The 20,809-nt window shown below is 44.3% G+C and overlaps 1 protein-coding gene across 3 annotated transcripts in view; it reads right to left on the bottom strand.

Moving 5' to 3' along the window:
• The window catches only part of NOL10 (nucleolar protein 10), a 91,517-nt gene that overhangs the window by 48,404 nt on the left and 22,304 nt on the right, over positions 1–20,809 (bottom strand). For all 3 annotated transcript variants that reach the window (XM_068963314.1, XM_068963374.1, XM_068963255.1), the window contains 2 exons: positions 19,735–19,801; positions 12,338–12,390 (listed from right to left, as the gene is read on the bottom strand). In XM_068963314.1, the coding sequence (XP_068819415.1) occupies positions 12,338–12,390; positions 19,735–19,801 (120 nt within the window). The remainder of the gene's footprint in view (positions 1–12,337; positions 12,391–19,734; positions 19,802–20,809) is intronic.

Consider the following 20,809-nt stretch of genomic DNA (forward strand, 5'->3'; position numbering starts at 1 on the left):
ACACTCAATAATGAAAATTTTCTTCCTTAGTCTAATGTGCATCATTTTCTTTACCTCCCATGGGATGCCTTTCTTTTAGGAACTTATTCTTATCCTAAATCCTATAAACATTCCTTAGATGGTGCCTGATAACACAATTCCTCTTTTTTTTTTTTTTTTTGGATAACACAATTCCTCAACTCTTTTTCTGAGCTTTCTCTAATCCTCTATCTGTGAATTACTTCTCAATGAACAAGCATATTAACAACCCCAAGATCAGCCCTTCACTGTATCTCTTGTCCTTCCCCAGCCCTACTCACATGTGAAATCACTGCCAACATCCTGCTCAATTTATTCCTTTGACTTAGAACTGAACAAAACCCCCAAACCCTTTTTCATAGATACCACTGCAAAGCCCTATCTCACTCATTCTGAACTTGCTAACTATATTTAAAATTTCTTTCTCTTTCTTCTACTCTGACCACTGTATTTAATACTTCTGAGCTGTAATTTCATTGGTTTAACTTCTTACATAGAGATCAGGTTCTACAGTCAAGCAGCTAAGATTAACAAGATGGTGCAAAAGAATCTGCCTGCCAATGCAGAAGACCCAAGAGACTCAGCTTTGATCCCTGGATCAGGAAGATTCCCTGGAGGAGGAAACGGCAACCTACTCCAGACTTCTTGACTGGCGGGCTACAGTCCACGGGGTCACAAAGAGTTAGACACAACTGAGCAGAGCACAGAACAGCAGCAATTAAAGTCAAACCTGAAAATCCTTCGGGCTGCCCTTCAGTAAGTCTAAAAGAGCACGTGTGCCTTGGGTGTCGACCAACATCAGATACAGAGGGCAACCTGCAGCCAGGGGCCTTGTCACCGAAAACTTATCTTAAATTACCAGAATCATCCTCAGTATGGCAATGCTATGAGAGGTACTGGGAACAAATATCTTTGGAAGAAAACACTCAAGCAGTCCCTTTCAAATTGCATGCCTCATCTCAACCACATAACAGTGATCTCTAAGAGTTTATAATAACATGGGAAAACAGGGAGTGAGAAAAAAGCAAGATATTAGATCATATCAATTAAAAACAATGGAAAAAATAGAGCAAAATGGTAAAATGTGTTTGCCCTTCCCTGACAGCTCAGTTGGCAAAGAATCCACCTGCAATGCAGGAGATCCCAGTTCGATTCCTGGGTCAGGAAGATTCGCTGGAGAAGGGATAGGCTACCCATGCCAGTATTCTTGGGCTTTCCTTGTGACTCAGCTGGTAAAGAATCCACCTGCAATGTGGGAGACCTGGGTTCAATCCCTGGGTTGGGAAGATCCCCTGGAGAAGGGAAAGGCTACCCACTCCAGTATTCTGGCCTGGAGAATTCCATGAACTATGTAGTCATGGGGTCACAAAGAGCTGGACACAACTGAGCGACTTTCACTTTCACTTTGGTTAATGGAAGAGTGAGTTTTCTACTTGTCTTTATTGCCCATTTTCTATAGTGTGCTTTTGATAACAGAATGTGGGAAATGGACTTCAGCTTTAAAACTGATTTTTAATTTAAGCAACCAGATTTCATCACTGCTTTCTGTTTCAATCAGTTCAGTCAGTTCAGTTCAGTCGCTCAGTTGTGTCCGACTCTTTGTGACCCCATGAACTGCAGCACGCCAGGCCTCCCTGTCCATCACCAACTCCCGGGGTTCACTCAAACTCACATCCATCGAGTCGGTGATGCCATCCAGCCAATAACTAACAGCAAAACCAATGGCATTCAGTAGTACTCTCTCAACCTCTAGTTTACATGACCTGTAACAGACTGAACAGTATCAAATCATATTTCTCACGTCACTTTCTTCACTCACATCTGTGATTTTGTCACAACCTTTTCAGTATATCTTTATTCTGTTCAATATCACATTCTTCCTAGCTACATAAAAGCCCACATTCATATAATGTTAAATATAAATACTCTTTGCCACTGGACCCATCAAATTTTACTCAACGCAGAAACGTACAGCAGCAATAATCAGCTGAACATCTGTCGGGCAGCAAGCACCATGATAAATGACTAAGTGTCTACTGCACACAGCTGTCTCACAAAATCATTCTTCCTTTGTAGCTCAAGAAACAGAGGCTCAGTCAGGATAAGCAACTTGCTCGAGGTCACCAAATTTGTAAGTGGAAATCCAGGAATTCAAACTCAGGTCAGATGAATTTTAAAATTCCTTTCATAATCAACTCGGAATGATGAAATGCCTTCACAATCCAGCTCCGGAACTAGCTTGTCATTTGACCTTGAACAAATGACTCGATTTCTCAGCTATCAATGGAAGGGGTGGACTAGATGACCTCAAAGCTCCTGACCTCCTCTAGTGTTCTGTGCTTCAAAAGCTTCCCCTGTTCCTTTGCAGCCTGTGGCAAAACCCTTTATTGTGGAAAACATTCAGCATTTATCTGTCCAGTTCATGCTCTGTCTTGTCTGTCCTCTGATGCTAGAAAGTTCCCCAGATACATCTGGTACTGCCTCCTTAAACCAAGAAAATACGCTGCAAATGGCACTAGAAAATTGGAATTTCTCAATTAAAAAAAAAAGAAGAAAACAGGAACTTTGAACAAAACTACTTCTGTCACTGTCTCTAATATCTCTCTGCTTAAATGAGCAACTGAGAGGAAAATGTGATCCATCACTTTTAGGATTCCATGTGAGCACTAACATATTCAGGGCCATTTCAGCATATACTACGGGGTCAAAGAGATCTGGGGAATCTCTGGTATCAGATTAGTAAACCTAAGAGCCGTCAGTCTTGGCTTTGGATCAAACTGGATCAATGGTCCATATTAGAAGCCAAATCTTAGAAAGCAGCAGGCACAGCACTTCCAGTAGCTCCAGCTAAAAGCACAGGAAGAAAAATGATGCATTTCCAATCATTATAATGCATAAGCCCATCCTATCCTAGATGCAAAGCCAACATTCCCACACATTTCAAAAAAGGTACAACAAAAGCTCAATGTCCTTACTTTCATATTCTCCTTCTATATTTTTTTAGGAAAGAGGTTATCTCACAACAACACCAGTAATACATCTTCTGGATGAGGCATTTCTTTTAGAAATCTGTCAGCCCTCACAAACATAATGCTTCAAAGTGAAAGTGAAGTCACTCAGTCATGTCCGACTCTTTACAACCCCATGGACTGTCGCCTACCAGGTTCCTCCATCTATGGGATTTTCCAAGGCAAGAATACTGAGTGGGTTGCCACTTCCTTCTCCAGGAGATCTCTGAGGCCCAGGGATTGAATCCAGGTCTCCTGCATTGTAGGCAGAAGCTTTACCATCTGAGCTACCAGGGGATTCAGAAATGCATAAGGACTGCATGACCCTAAGATTCTGTGATCATTCTGATTAGAACATACTGTCAAAGCAAAGGAACTGATCCTTATCCTGCTGTATAAAAATTACAGTCTAGCACTTATGAGTCATGTTCTTAACTTTTTAACTTCACTAATGGTAGCAGAAAAAGGCAGATGCAAAAAAGCAAAATGGTTGTCTGGGGAGGCTTTACAAATAGCTGTGAAAAGAAGAGAGGTGAAAAACAAAGGAGAAAAGGAAAGATATCAACGTCTGAATGCAGAGTTCCAAAGAATAGCAAGAAGAGAAAAGAAAGCCTTCTTCAGCGATCAATGCAAAGAAACAAAAGAAAAGAACAGAATTGGGAAAGACTAGAGATCTCTTCAAGAAAATCAGAGATACCAAGGGAACATTTCAGGCAAAGATGGGCTCAGTAAAGGACAAAAATGGTAAGGACCTAACAGAAGCAGAAGATATTAAGAAGAGGTGGCAAGAATACACAGAACTATACAAAAAAGATCTTCATGACCCAGATAATCACGATGATGTGATCACTCATCTAGAGCCAGACATCCTGGAATGTGAAGTCAAGTGGGCTTTAGAAAGTATCACTACGAACAAAGCTAGTGGAGGTGATGGAATTCCAGTGGAGCTATTTCAAATCCTGAAAGATGATGCTGTGAAAGTGCTGCACTCAATATGCCAGCAAATTTGGAAAACTCAGCAGTGGCCACAGGACTGGAAAAGCTCAGTTTTCATTCTAATCCCAAAGAAAGGCAATGTCAAAGAATGCTCAAACCATCACACAATTGCACTCAATTCACATGCTAGTAAGGTAATGCTCAAAATTCTCCAAGCCAGGCTTCAGCAATACGTGAACCGTGAACTTCCTGATGTTCAAGCTCCTTTTAGAAAAGGTAGAGGAACCAGAGATCAAATTGCCAACATCCACTGGATCATGGAAAAAGCAAGAGAGTTCCAGAAAAAACATCTATTTCTGCTTTACTGACTATGCCAAAGCCTTTGACTGTGTAGATCACAATAAACTGTGAAACTTCTGAAAGAGATGGGAATACCAGACCACCTGAACTGCCTCTTGAGAAACCTGTATGCAGGTCAGGAAGCAACAGTTAGAACTGGACATGGAACAACAGACTGGTTTCAAATAGGAAAAGGAGTACATCAAGGCTGTATATTGTCACCCTGCTTATTTAACTTTTATGCAGAGTACATCAAGAGAAATGCTGGACTGGAAGAAACATAAGCTGGAATCAAGATTGCCGGGAGAAATCTCAATAACCTCAGATATGCAGATGACACCACCCTTATGGCAGAAAGTGAAGAGGAACTAAAAAGCCTCTTGATAAAAGTGAAAGTGGAGAGTGAAAAAGTTGGCTTAAAGATCAACATTCAGAAAACTAAGATCATGGCATCTGGTCCCATCACTTCATGGGAAATAGATGGGGAAACAGTGGAAACAGTGTCAGACTTTGTTTTAGGGGGCTCCAAAATCACTGCAGATGGTGATTGCAGCCATGAAATTAAAAGACACTTACTCCTTGGAAGAAAAGTTATGACCAACCTAGAGAGCATATTCAAAAGCAGAGACATTACTTTGCCAACCAAGGTCTGTCTAGTCAAGGCTATGGTTTTCCCAGTGGTCATGTATGGATGTGAGAGTTGGACAGTGAAGAAGGCTCAGCACCAAAGAATTGATGCGTTTGAACTGTGGTGTTGGAGAAGACTCTTGAGAGTCCCTTGGACTGCAAGGAGATCCAACCAGTCCATTCTAAAGGAGATCAGCCCTGGGATTTCTTTAGAAGGAATGATGCTAAAGCTGAAACTCCAGTACTTTGGCCACCTCATGCGAAGAGTTGACTCATTGGAAAAAACTCTGATGCTGGGAGGGATTGGGGGCAGGAGAAGGGGACGACAGAGGATGAGATGGCTGGATGGCATCACTGACTCGATGGACGTGAGTCTGAGTGAACTCCGGGAGCTGGTGATGGACAGGGAGGCCTGGTGTGCTGTGATTCATGGGGTCGCAAAGAGTCGGACACAAGTGAGCGACTGAACTGAACTGAAACTCAAATTTGGTATAAGAACAGTTAAAAATCACTGCAAACCAGCCACTGTCAAAACATACGACCATTATCTAAGATTGTTCAAACTACAGTTATCTGATTATCTCATATATGTTTTATTAATTTTTCAGCACATATTAATCGAATGCCTACAGCATAAAAGGCACTGCTTTAGGGGGTGGGAGTGTAATTGGGAAAAAAAAGAAATAGTATCTCTGTGTCCATGATTTTTATATCATAATAAAGAAAAATACACATTCATTACATATTTATTCGTTTTTTATTTATATAAGTATATAGATAAGTAAATAAATATAAGGAAGATTTTGTGCTTCAGTGGAAAGTTATGTATAATCAAGAGTAGGGGGTCCACAAACTTTTTCTTAAAGATTTTAGGGCTTGCAGACCACAGGGTCTTTCTATAATAAGTACTCAACTCTACCTTTTTGGTCAGAAAGCTGTTGTAGACAACATATAATAATTGAATGGGTGCACTGTTCCAAGGCAGTGGGCATTTAGTTAGGTGTTTAGTTTGCCAAACTCCTGGTCTAAGTGCACGCCTTTCAAGATTACCTGATTCTGATTCTATGGGACACATTTTACAACTCTGTAAACTGTAAGTAACTGACAGCAATGCAAGATTAATTGCTAACAGTCACATGAAAGAATTCTGTCCTGGACAGACAGCCCTCCATACCTTCAGAAAGCCAATCTATTCATTTGTACATTCCCAACTCAGTATCACCTTATTCCACGTAAATCTCTATTTTAGACTTCACCTTTGATGACATGTGCCTGATTCCTTTAATAAGTTAAATGAAATTTTTAACATGTTTATTTGAGATCTATGTGAAAGTCATGACTTTCCTTTTTTCTGAAAATTATTCTTAAACAGTTTTTGCCATCTCGACCCAAGACACACAGTGGACTCACCTGAAAGTGTCAGGGAGACTTCAGCACCAAGAAGAACGGCCAAGCACAGCTTGTTCCCTTGGCAACAGATAAATCCAAACGAGAGCTGCATGGACTCTGTTTTTCCAACTTTGATTTTCCTCTCTACTAATTCTGCGTTGGGGGCTAATTTACGACCTGTAAGTTATTCCCTGCTGCTGGCAGCGATGGCGAGGGATTTGGTCTTTTGCTCTAACCACTTGTCGATCTCTGTAAACGGATGAGTGGTTTTCAGAGATCTGTTCTCTGATGGGTGAGAGAAAACGGAGACTCTGGTCTTTTAGCCTTTTCCATTTTGTAGGGCGTTCTAAGTTAATGATAGGAGCTAAGATGTTATGCTGAGCAAAATGATAAGCCCTTAGAAGCTGTCATGGAGAAGAGTGATAGACTCTGACTGGTTGCTTTTACATTTTATCATCACTATTCTTAGCCATGTTAGGTTGCATATGGAATTCGCTGACCAGGTGTGGAGCCTGCATCCCCTGCAGTGGAAGCATGGAATCTTCAGCATCGAACCATCAGGGAAGTCTTATTTTTATATTTTAAATTAACCTGGCTGTTGTATGAAAAACAGAATGCAAAGGAGACAAAGCGAAAGAGGAAGGATCTGGTAAGAGGCCATTAAGGTAACCCAGGTGAGTGGCAGGAGCAGAAGTACTGGAAAATGGCTGGATCTGAACCAATACTGGAAAAAGAGTTGACGGAGGTTTGGATGGACCGGACAAGGACACACGAAGAGGAAGAGGACGGGCGAGGCAACACAGTTGTGCCTGTGCTCTGGGCCGAGGAACTGAGTAAGCAACGAAGTGAGAAGAGGGGCGGGTGGGGAGCTGGGACCAGGCATTCTGCTGTGGACACGTAACTAGAGGGCACCAATGAGACGTCTAGCAGAGAGGTCTCCACCTCCACGGCCCAGCAGACTGGTGGGTATGTGACTCTGCAGCTCCGAGGGGAAGGAAAGACTGGAGACAGAAGTTTGGAAGTCCGGAGCACACAGGTGTCCCTACGGAGCCCGGGGGACAGGTGAGCTCCCTGAGGGGAGAACAAAGAGACAAGGACTAAGCCCCAGCATCAAAGGGAGAGTGCCGAGGCTCAATCACCGGGCCACGCGAGCAGGAAAGGCCAAGACAGCAGACTGGCTGAAGGGCGAACTGGGCGGCGGGACGACAACCAGGAGAATGTGGCTTCCAGACGCCGGCGCGGCCTGGCCGAGGGGGCTAAATGCCTCCTAAGTGATCTGCAGACGAGATCTATCTTATGGGAGAAAGCACGACTGCCTGCACAATGGACTCTGCACGAAAAGCAGAACCTTCTGTCGGCCAAAGTTCTCTCTGCCGCCTGCCTCGTTTCCAGAGACTTTCACCATCTTGCCCCTAGAAGTGTGCTGCTATCATAAGACAAAATAAAAGACCAAGTCCCTAGCCCCAAACTTTAAAACGAGGAAGAGAGTATCTATATAAAAAGGAGACACAAAATACTCTGTAAGGTACTGTCAAATATAATGCAAAACTAAAACAATGTATTTGCCAAACGGACAGCTGATAAAAATATGTTATCATCTTACGAGGTGAAGGTAAGGAGTAACTGCTAGGAAGCACTATGTAACTATGCCCTTGAGCCTTCTGGAAAATCATGCCAAAACATCCCAAGCAGTAATGCCTTCCCTGGTGGCTCAGTGAGTGAAGAATCCTTCTGCAATGCAGGAGACACAGGAGACGCGGGTTCAATCCCTGGGTCATGAAGATCCATCCCCTGGAGAAAGAAATGGTGATCCACTCGTTTTCCGGCCGGGAGAATCCCCATGACAGAGGAGTCTGGCGGGCTACAGTCCATGGGGTCACACAGAGCTAGACACGACTGAGCACTCCCATCCCAAGCAGCAATGCCTCTGGGAGGATGTGTGCTTGGGTGTTACAACTAAGTGAAGCAAGTGTCCTTGAGATTTTATGCTTCTTAATATATTGTCATCTCTCTTTGCAAAGAGTTCTGTACATTTCATGCATTATGCTGAATAAGTTTCAGTGTTATTTCTTAAAAAAAAAAAAAACATAAGCACTGGTGTAAGTAAATATAACTCTTTATGTGTTTAACTCTGCCCTATGTGCAGGTACTCTGGTTCCAAGAGTACTTTCCAAATTTAAAAAATTTAAGTGTTTTAAAAAAAATCATACATCCTCAATCAATTGACTTTTACTTTTCTAATTCAAATAGCTTCCTAATAAACAAGTAATTGTTCTTTTTCTCAAGTTTACGCATTCACGTGTGTGTGTACGCGTGCTAAGTCGCTTCAGTCAGGTCCAACTCTTTTTGACCCCATGGACTGTAGCCCTCCAGGCATCTCTGTCCATGGGATTTTTCAGGCAAGAATACTGGAGTGGGTTGCCATGTCTTCCTCCAAGGGATCTCCCCGACCCAGGGATGGAACCTGTGTCTCTTACGTCTCCTACACTGGCAGGTGAGTCCTTTACCACTCGCGCCACCTGGGAAGCCCTTACGCATCCATACACAGTCTCAAGCGTGCCAGTTATCACGCGTCGGTCATGTGTGGTCTCGGAGCTCATTGACCCACGGGGCCTTGGAGCCCAGAAGCATCTCCAACAGGAACAGTACTCGGCACCCTGGCAGGCTTGGGCTGGGTGCCACGGGACTTGGATTCCATCTAGAGTCCATGCAGTTGCCAAAGGTGTTAATTAGGAAGAACTAACCTACGATTAAATTACATTTCAGAGGAACCCAAACTTGAAAAACTGTTTCTGGCATTAGTCCTGAAAGCTGCAGCTGAATTAAGCCCTGGAATTTAAAAAGCAAACAAACAAAAGAACAGATCCTGGTCTCTCAGAGACAGAAAAAGAGAACACTGAGAAAATGGGGAAAGAGCTGGACAAAACGTATTTGGTCATAAAAGACTACCTAGCTACTGGGATAAGTAAGTGGCAGAGACTATATAAATCAGGAAGTGCATTTACTTTAAAAAGATTTCAAGTACTCAAGAAAGATGGTATAGGGTAGATAAGCAAAAATTAACAAGCTGAAAGAACATGAAGCTGTCTTCATTTTCAGCACAGCCTCAAAGCAGGGGGGAAAAAAAAGTTTTCATACCTGGTTTATACGATGTTAATACAAATCGTTGTCCAAACCGCCTATATTTGGCATGAACTGCATATTCAACACACACTTCTCTGGTTCTACAGGCCTCAAATAAATCTCTGTGAAAAATGTCAGCCTGGTGAGTTTGATAAAATCTTAGCAAAGATGGCAGGCTTTCAGACCACTGGGCTCTTTCGCTCTGGAGTGTCACAGAGAACAGGTTCCAAGTAAAGATAAGTGGCACCATAAACCCTCACGGTGTGCGAGGCAGCAGGGCAGAAAGATAGGTTAGGGAGGAACACTTAGGTACAAGCTGCTGCACAATGTTCAGCTGAGCAAGAACAACTCTGCACTGACCGTCCACATGCGCAGCCACCTGGGAGCAGTCTCTGGGTGGCTTTTTGATTTCGCTTGGTTACATGTGAACTACAGAGTTGAAACTAAGAAGATCTTCTAAGATAAGCTAACACTGATCGAAAAAGCTGCTTCTCACCACCTGGCCAGCAATGGGTCCCCTCTTGTGTGAAGCTCCCAGTGCTTGGAACAAAAAAACCCAGCCTGAGAAATGGATCCAGACAAGCAGAAGTGAACGGGGGTCTCCTCCAGTTCTAAGTCTATCATCCCCTTTCTCCTCCTGGATTCAAGCAGTCGCTTCTGTGTCCACACATTCACCAGGGAGAAAGCGGCTGTCACCTGTGGTTCTTTCCTCTCCTTTCCTCCCTACATCCAGGCAATGACCAAGCCTATCTTACAACTGTTGTCAACGGTCCCAATTCTGCCTCCACTGCCACCATCTTTGCACAAGCTGGTGAAATGGCCTTCCTGCAAAAACAGAACCGCCCCACACTGCTCCACACCGAGGGGCTTCCAGCCAGAGGCTCCTCATCAGCTGAGCAGACTCCCGATCCGGCCTCAACACTCTACTCAGTGCTCATTCTCCCTCCCACTGGTGGACTCTACACTCTTCTTACACGAGGAAGGGCTCTTCGACATGAGACATCAAGAACTTGTAGGCAGATGCTGAAGATCAAACCACAGAACGCCCTCTTGAGAGGAAGACAGAGAGAGACCTCTTCCAGGAGAAGTTCAGGGAGGGGCAGGCTGATTTAGTCTGCCTCTCCTGAGGTGCCCAGATGGGCTGATGCTGTGAGAAGACTCGGTGCTGGACTGAGGGAAGGCTCTTCTTGTAACAGACACAAGTCTTTATCGGCGGACGCCTCTGGACATGCTCCCTGGCTATTCAAGGAGGATAACTTCCTGGAATCACTGCCTGCCAGATCAGACTTCTCTGAAACTACCCTAGAACCTCCCAAGCCCCAATTTCTAAAGGGGAGGTCTGGCAAAGGTAACAGAGGGACCATGTCTCTCCTGCAGATCACCACAGCCTGTTCTTGCTGCTTCTGGATTAGATCTGATCTAATCCATTCTCCTGGTGGCAGCCAGAAGTTCATAATCCTTCAGAAATGCAGGTCTGATCCTATCACTCTTCCACCTGCACCACCACACCCAGCCCACGGAAGGGCCTTCAGCCAGAGCCACCCCGTCCCTCAAGGGCAAATGCCCCACCATGTGTGTTACCTTCTTCTGGATCTCGGCAGATAATGTTCCCTTTAGTTCCAAGACCCTTCTCCCATTCTGCACCCCACCCTCTTCATCTAGAACACAGAACCAGCCTTCCAGTTGCTCCTCGGAAATCAGTTTCTCTGGAAGGTTTCTCCAAGTATCTGCCATACTTCCCACTAGTTTCCAGTTCCAGGTTCCTTACTTCAGTTAAGAGTGTTCATCATGCTGACCGGAAACTGTCTACTTTCTTGTTTTACTTTCTAATAATGAGCTCTTCAAAGAAATGGGTAGTACCCTATCCACTGTTACACTGTCAACCTACAGCACTGGGCCTGACACAGCTGATACAAGCAATAAACAGTTACTGATTGAATGAAGACAAAGATACATAAACTAACAGGAAAACGGAGGCAGTATCTCTGAGAGGCCGGGGAGAAAAGGAACAAATGACAATTTAGGAAAATGGAAAAGCTGCTGTTTGAATGACCTTCATTTCACCATCAACCAAAAGAAACATCCCAAAGTGCTTTCAACAACATATCAGGTTCCTGAAGCCATAGAAAGTCAACATTAACAGAGTATCTTTTTTTTGGGGGGGGGGCGGGGGGGACATACACGTTTGAACTATTTCAAAAGAACCATCATAAATATGAAGAATCTTCATAACTGGAGGCTAACATTGATCACAGAGAGTTTACTCCCCCAAACATCTGATCTTCTACAACCCCAACGCTCTTCTCCGCAGATCTCAGAAAAGGAGATGCGTGCTGACCAGAATTGAAGGCCAACTTTGCAGCACAGGCTTTTCTGTTTAAGCATAGGTAGGGATGAACTGAGAGAAGTGTCTGGCATATGTAATGGAAGAATGCTTTAAGGAAGGAGAAAAAAAAAAGGGACAAAATAGCAAACTGCATGCCATCACGGATCGTGGCAATCTAAGATGGCTTCCTATACACAGAACCCATTTTTAAAAGACAATGCAATGACTGAAAGAGTCCTAGACTTTTATTTTAGAGGATTAGGTCTCTTGATCACTAATAGCTGGAAGTTTAAGATTCTGAAACATTCTGAAACAAAAAACAAATGTAAATCTGAAGAATAAAGACGAATTTCTACTGACGATTTTTAATGGGATGTTAAATAGTTTCCCATAAAAGAATGGTTAAGCATTTATTACTTTATTGGCTCCAGGAAGCACAGTGATTTGACAAATGAGCCACTGTGTCTAATTTAGACAGCCACAGGCGCAAGGTCCCTCGACACAGCCAGTTTAAAAATACAGTGTCTTTCCTTGTTCTATTTTTACCGTAACTTCTTTTTGTATCACTTACCGGAACGTAATAGATGCCCATCTTGGGGGCTTCATTGGCAGTAAGAAGCATTCCTAAAAATAAACACAATGAAAAAGGCAAACATAAGGGAAAAGAAAAATACTCTTCCTACTTGCTTTATATTTTGAAATGAGTGAAATGCTCAGAACATGATGAACAGAAGAGCCAGACCAGCGGCCAGGCACCCTCAGAGTCAGGTTGTGGGCTGTGGTCCCTGACCCTCCCGGATGGGGCGTCTGAAGTATCAGAAAGACCAGCTTCCCCATCTGCAAAACGCTAAGGCTGCATCAGCTAAGTGATTGAGCGGTTCCCACAGAGAAGGGCCACCATTTTTAAGGGGGTAAGTTTTAAGCTTCAGACACACCAATAAAAGGTAGCTTTGATGCACTATTATGTATTATGAAAGTTAAGAAAGGTATCTTTCTGTTATTCAGGAATCCAAGAACTAAAGTAAAGCATTTCCCACAAAATGTCATAGCAAAGTAGTTCCTCACGTCTGAATTAAACTTTACACCTTAATAGAAAACAAAATGGCTTAAGAGGAATGCTACGTGTAGCTACACTAGAAAAGACCCAGACAGAATCTGACAGCCTTTACCAAAATGATTCACCCAGAGAGTGGTTGATAATTTAGTCCAGGGATCAGCATTCTCAGAAAGTGAGAATGGAGTGAGGGACAGCCTGTGGCATCCAGTGATGGCTCCCCCTAACCCCAGGAGCAACAGTAACGAATCCACTATGCTTCGGCACAGAACCGGGGCACTCAGCTGGCTCAGCCCTGGGCTCAGGTCTCTGCCACACACGCAACCCACTCCCCAACCCCACCCCGCAGGGGCTCTCGTGGCAGCTCCGATCCTCTCTGCCCTGTTCCAGAACGATGCACCGAAGCAAAACTAAAGTCAGTCCTTTGTCATTTACAAAACACTACTGCGTACTTTATCTTGGTGAAGACGTGACGCTCTCTGATGCAAGGACTATCATCCTTATTTACAGATCAAAAAGTAAAGCTTATATGTACTGAGTTACGAGTGCTGAGAAGAACATTCAGAACATTACAAGCTAGAGAATTTAAGAGCAAAATTTCAGTCAAGAGCTCTTGTTTTTAAATACCTTTACATATCAACTTACGTTACCTTCATTTAAAACATGTATTTGTAAAATACAACAGAAGAATCCACAGAAAGCACACGTTTGGATTACCAGACCCCCAGCTCAGGGATCAAACCCAGGTCTCCTGCAAGGCAGGCAGCTTCTTTACTGTCTGAGACGCCACGGAAGCTCACAGTCCTAATTAAGTACACCAAACGTTAAGGATGGTGATGTAATTCTGTGATTTAAAAAGTACTTTTGTGCTGCTCTTCTGTTAACACAAAAGCTTGCCAAAGGGATGCTCTTCAATGCTGTTAACAGAAATACGACGCTGAGGTAGAGGAGGTTCGCTGATAGGCAGAGAGCAGGAGCTCAATGCTCTGCCGGCAAAGCCATGTTGTACACATCAAGTCCAAAAGGGGAGTGAGTCCTGAGCTGGAACCAACCTTCTCCAGAAAACACACACACACCCTTCACCAGAATATACACACACACACACACAACCTTCACCACAACACACACAGAGCTGAGGAAGCAAGACACACAAACACACACACACACACTCCCTCACTCGCTCGAGGAAGCAAGAAATGTACGTCTAAATGAAAGTCAAGTAAGAATCAGACACTTTCTCATAGCTTGTAGCCTCCATAAACTCTTTCATGTGGAAACTTTTTCTGTCCCGGAGACAACTGCTCACTGAAATTCACCACAGGAAGAAACCACCTCTACTGACCTGCACTTCCCAAGTCTAACAGCACCATCAGAACTTCTCCGAGACCTTTAGACAGGGTTAAAGAAGGTCTGGAGATTGAAGAGACATCTTACAACCAGAAAGAAGGCTCCCAACAAAGACATCCCCTAAGCCCAGGTTCCCTGGCTCAACCCTGAATATTCAACAGTGAACACTTTACAAGGAAACACACCACACCTACCAAACAGACCACAGAAAAGGCTGGGCTCTAATTACACAGAAGAATCCAGGCCGGATGCAGCAGGCTGTTTCCCACAATGAGCAGGACCTCACCTGACCAAACATGGACAACAACACAAGCTGACCTACCAAGAAACCGAAGTTGGGACAGTTGGAACCAAAACGAGTTATAAAAGAGAAAACAGCCTCACACAGCCCAGGGAACATGAGGAGTTTCTAACAAGAGGGAAGCAGGAAAGTCAAGCCAGGGATGGAGTTAGTTCAGCAGAAATTAAGACGATCACAGGTAAAAGGCGAGAAGAGGGCGAAGTACCAGGCTCAGGCACTCTACCTCCACAGGTGAGAAGGTAGCTCAGGAAAGCGAGACCATTTGCTCAAGGTGACCACTGCACTGATTCCAAAGCCCGTGTGACATGGGACTCTAAAACTCCAATGACAACTAAGATAAAGTGAAAAGACTTCTTGCACGATCGAATAAATCATTAACACAGATATAAACACCATACAGTAACATGACAAATGTATTTAATAAGAATGTCAAACTGGAAAGCAAGACAATTACACATGGTGACAATTTAAAACGCACAAACAAGTGATTTATAAGACAAGAATCTCTGGGAATTCCCTGGTGGTCGTGTTTAAGACTCCACTCTTCCAAGACAGGGAGTGCAGGTTCGATCCATGGCTGGGGAACTAAGACACCACAGGCCACTCAGTGTGGCCCCCCAAAAAGAATTCCTCTAATGGAAGGAGTAATGACACTTGTGAAGAGATTGTGAGATTATGGCTTTTCCTTTAAATTTCCTTACAAGGGGGCGAGAGAGAGTGAGATGGTTGGAGGCATCACCGACTCAATGGACATGTGTTTGAGTAAACTCCGAGAGACAGTGAAGGATGGGGAAGCCTAGTGTGCTGCAGTCCACAGGGTCGCCAAAAGTCGGATACAACTGGGCAGCTGAACAGCACCAACAATAAAAATAGGAACCTTGGAAGAGAAGGCAGAAATCGTCAGCACTGAGGAGGAGGAGCACACAGCTCCAGTGTGGACAGCAGAGCGTAGGACGCGGTGAGCTCAGTGGGGGCCACAACGTGGCCCCCAGAGACACGCAGAGAAGAAATCTCATCTGTCCAGGCTTTGGGGGCGAAGGACTCAGGAAGGTCACAGCTCAAAATCAGAAACACTACTCAAGCCAGGACAACTCAAAGCGTGCTCCCCGGGCCAGTCTGAAAACTGCTATCAAGCTTTCCGTTGAGTACAGAAACTGAAGAATTTAGAAACCTGTATAGTGACTCGACCTTGCAGCAAGTTCCAAACATGTGACCCTTTTCCTACTAATTCATCTTTATGATATTTAACAAAAGCATCCACATACAATGGACTGGAAATTTAAAAACAAAACGAAAAAACATAAAAGGCTGGTCCTTCACCAGATACATCTGAGAATCACTGCCCAGAAACGGAGGGCATCGGGTCATAGCTGGAGTGGCTCAGAGCAGACAAGCTGGGCGGAACTGCCCTGTGCTGGAGGGGAAAGGACAGGACACGCCTTTTCATGCGGTCAACTCCTACAGAGAGCGGGGAGCCTGCGGTTTTACTACACGTGGCGCCAAGCTAGTGATGGGCCACATCTTATTTCTAGGCAGGCTACTGGGAGGCTACTGAGAGAATAAAAGGTGACTTCAGGTCTGATGATACAGACTGCCTCCAGCAGGCCTAAAAGCAGGTGAAAAACAGCCTGGATCACTGGTACAATTCTGAAGCCTGAGTAGCCTTTCTGAGTGGACATCTCCTTTTCCTTCTCCCAGTGGTTCTGGATTCACAGGTTGGGCTGGGGCTCAGCAAGCACTGCGGACCAGGGTTGTGGGGCCGCGACCTCAGTTTCCCAACCTGCAGGGCAGCACCCGACGTGGAGACACTGCATGAGCAACTAGAAGCTGAGGCAGCCACGAAAGCAGAACAGTTTCTCAACGTTCTGAGCAGTCTGGGTATCAGAAACACATGACAGAACAGCAATCAAGATTCAGCTTTAATTACTTCAAAATGAGTAAGTGAGAAGATAAAGAATGTTTACGCTCATAGTGATGAAGCAAAAAAACCCAACCAACAATGTTAACGGGACAGGAAAGTAAAGCGAGGGAAAGACAGCAAAACCTGTGAACCAACCACGCTCGGTCCCAACCCGAAGACAGCCGTGGAGGGACGTGCCTTTTGGGGCTCGCCAGCTTGTGAAATAAATCATCTGGCTACTGTTTGTGTTTGATTAAGCTCTTATAAGCTACCTGACAATAAAGTCACTCTTCTGACCAAAACACCATCTTAAATGTTCTACCTCCAGGAAAGCATCCTGTGTAACAGAGAGAACTGCTGGCCATCTAGGCAGAGCCATCACGCTTCTCCTTGCTTGTTCTGGGATGACCAACAGGATGGGAAACGACATGGAGAACCCATCAGCCCTGAGCACCACCCTTGTCCCAAATATTTAACCCGCAGTGCACTGGGCTGTTAGATTTCACTTCTATTTTAGAACAACAAAAAATACAGGGGCCGGAAGAACAAGTAAAGGACACCAGGAAAAATAATCACAGGAATCCAGGATGCAGAACATCTTACAAGACTACAGACCTGATGGTAGAAAACTCAAGTGCCGTGGAGGAAGGGGAAGAAAGGATGGGAGAGAATTCCTGATTGAAAGAAGTGGAAGACACAACAGCTAAATGTAATCCACAACCTTGCTGATAGACTAGTTCCAAATAAACGGGCTTAAAAAGGCATTTGGTGGACAAGCAGGGGAATGTGAAAAGTGAAAGGTATTATTAGGAAAGGACTGCTTTCTTACATGGGGTAACAGTATTTCTGGTACCAGAAGGTTTCTACTCTGGTGAGATTACAGTCACATTCCATGCCTGCAGCTGACTCTCAACACCTTGCACCTTATCAGTATTCTATACTATCAAAGCCTTCCATGTCTGGACTAGCCCTGCCCAACAGAAATACTGTGCAAGCCACATAAGTGACGAAAAATCTTCTGGTAAGACACATTAAAAAAAAAATTTTTTTAACAGGTAAATTTGAGTACATTTTTATTAACCAGTAAGTCTAAAATATTTTCACTTTAATATGTAATCAATACAAAAATTAATGATCTACATCACATTCTTTCCTGTTTTGTGGTACATCTGAAGTCTGGTGTGTATTTTATGTTTAGAGCACGTATTTCAGATTAGTTACTCCGCAAGTTCTCTGTGGCCACAGGTGAGCACAAACCAGTCAGCACACAGGTCAACAACTTTCGTCACCATGTGTCTGCACTCTTCAAACCCCCACTCCTTCAATCCAACTAACCTCTTGTTCTAACTTCAGTTTCACCCGATTTTATTCACCTTTGTACCTAGCCCAAACCCCATTTTAGACCACTCAGCACCTCAACCTAGGACCCCAGCACCTTCATTAATTTCTGAATTCGAATTCATCACAATTTGACTCACTCCTATTATAAGAAAATTCTCCCAACGATCACAGATGAAAAGCTAATTACAAAGGTTCAGGGTTTCTCATCTTTTTCAGGAGAGTACCCTGTAACTTAAGAAAGCGCACAGGCTCCACGATCAGGGGAGGCTTGCTCCAACTGAGCCTCTGCCACACGGCGGCCGGGTGACCAACCCTGGGCATGTATCTCAGTGTCCTTACCTCCAAAGATGCAAAAGGGAAGGAAAGGAGAGGGGAAAGGAAGGGAAGGGGGAAAGGAAGGAAAGAAACGGTAAAAGAGTCACTAACTCTCCCACATTATGAGAGGATTAAGTGAAACCACGATGACATCCAGACCCACAGCACAGGGCCTTCCTGCCCCTTTCTTCCTCCACTTCTGCGATGCAATGCTCTGTTCACTGAGCAATGCCCGGGCAATCACTTCTCTCTACTTCCATAGCTGCTGGTTCCTTCACTGTCAACTCTGTCGGCCTCTCCGCCGGCTCTTCCCTCTCACCTCCCTTTCCATGGACTCAGGTCCTGCTGTCTTACGGTCTCTCCACTTTTCATTGGTAACTGCCTGCACTGCCACTTCTTCTGTGATGACCTCTATTTACATGTCTTAAAATTTTATGTCTGCAGACCTGCTTTCCTCGGGCCACGCTGCCTACTGTGCCCTGGACGTGGCTCCCAGGATGAGGCTGTAGGTCAGGGCGGGGATCCACAACCACTTGGGAAGCAGGTGAAAAATAACCCATTTCGGGGCTCTCCCCCAGACGCTCTGAGTCTGCACAGCTGGTATGGGGCTGAGGAATCTGTACTTCTTAAAAAGCTCCCAGGTGATATTGGTGGGCAGGCAGGTTGGAGACCCTCTGCCAGACACCATCACTGCCTCACTGCCGCCTCAGACTCAGATGCTCAGAGAAGACAGCACCATCTTTCTCTCCGAGTCTGCCCTCTCTCCTGTGCTGCCCATCTCAGCTCTCCGTCTCTCCTCCTATTTGTTTTAGCTCAAAACTGATCTACCTTCTGCCCAGTGGACAGAACCGCCTTCTGTGAGAATGGCCTGCATCAGTCCTGACCACAGACAGCACCCAGCCACTCAGCATGGTCACTCCGGGGCCCACACCCTGCACACCACCTGCTTCCCACCCCATTCCTCCCACAGACCCTGCACTCTGGCACACGGGGCTCCTCTTGCCCACCACGTCTCTCACCCAGCACCCATACTCGGTGTCAGTGAGGACCTCCCCTCCGCCCTCCTCTCGCTCCTCTGCCTGGAGCCCCTCGCTCTCCTGCCGTCACAGGGCCAGTGTGCACCTCCGTAGCAGAACTTCTCCTGTTTTGTCTGGTATCCCTCTATCAGAAGTATCTGTGCGTGTCCGTCCTCAGGACACAACCCTACGGGAGAGTGAGAAGTGTTCTCATTTTCTCTCCTTCCCCAGAATTCTTCAGATTTGCTTGAAGGTAGTATTAAATCTCGAAATCTACCAGGTACTTTACAGAAGAGCCAGCAACACAGAATATACTCGACGTCTGGCTTCGCCAGCCTTGTGTATCATCAGGCAACTCCGGCCTTCTCCAAATCGCTAACCTCAATCTACACAAAATTACTAATCCCATAAAAGAGCTAAAGTGCACACTAAAATAGCACCTTGCCTGCCCCGACCCACAGAGTGCCACCAGCTTCTCCTAACAGCTAGGCTGGCTGGGGGCTGAGTCACTGAGCGTGTCACTTTCTGAAGCATCCACATCACTTCCTGTTCTTAATTTTGCAAGTAAATACAATATCTAAAAACTGTCTTAACTGAGCCAAACCCTGTCTTAAGAAATGAAAAGAGTTTAAAACCCTGTAAAGCAAAGCCTAGATTCATCTCACAAAATGGTCTGCTGCTCCGTAGTGCATACCTGAGTTGGGGTAGAGGCAGACATCATTAAGGTCATGTTCTGGCTCCAAGGAAGTAAATATTTTTCCCTAAAAGAGTAAGCAAAAGTGAACTGTTAAAACAGTTAAAGGAAGACAACTTTTGGCAATGCGATATACAGGAAGTAAGCTGGAGACATAACTCCATTTATCCTGCTTATGTGAGAAAATAAAGTCACCTAACAGAAATCACAGAATTTAAGGTTAAAAAAAAAAAAAAAAACTTAAGAGAATTTCTTTTATCAATTTATCAAATCCTCTCATTTTAGAGAGGAAGAAACCGAGGCTCAGTAGGAAGAGCTGACTTTCTTCGGAAAATAAATACAAACTTTTAAAGATAATGTCTACACAACAGGCAAGGGTAAAGTTTAAAATAAATCTGTACGTCAACTTAAAAATGTCCATAATCTGGAAGACACACCCTAGTTAAACTTGTCCTCAAAGAAACAAAGAAGAGATAGTCAATACGGTAAAATGAGGCTGGTATCTGCCATCCTGTGTTGCTAGGATTTGAGGAGGATCAAGTAAGATAATGAATATAAAATAATTTAACAAAATGCTATAAATACATAAGGTGCTAGTTATTATACAGTGAAGGGTAAAATATTTTATTTTAAATGTGGGGGAAAATATGCTGTATTTTTTAAAATTAACAGAAATTAAGTGAAAGAAAAAAGAAGATAATAGATGGGAGTGGGAAAGGGTGATGAGAAAGATAAACAAGGAGGGTGAGTCAAGCAAAAGCAAGTAATTTGGGTGTTGGTCAAGAGGGCGTATTCAGTCATTACAACAACGCCAAGGTAAAACTTACTGTAGCAACTACAACATGACTTCAAGACCTGATGTGGAAAATGTCTGCCAGCTCTTGCATTTATTAACCCATTATTAGAGGCTCCATGGCGGCAGGGGAGAGGAGGTATTAAAAAACTAATTTCGTGCTCCATGAAAAACAGCAGCAAGGTTCTAATTCAAGACAGACAGTGAAACTCACAGTTACCTCCCTTTTGTCTCAAGTTTCCAATGAAACGAAAAAATGGAAAGAGAAGAGGAAAAAGGATG

Source organism: Capricornis sumatraensis, chromosome 1 (genome assembly GCF_032405125.1).
Source record: "Capricornis sumatraensis isolate serow.1 chromosome 1, serow.2, whole genome shotgun sequence".
Classification (NCBI taxonomy): Eukaryota; Metazoa; Chordata; class Mammalia; order Artiodactyla; family Bovidae; genus Capricornis; species Capricornis sumatraensis.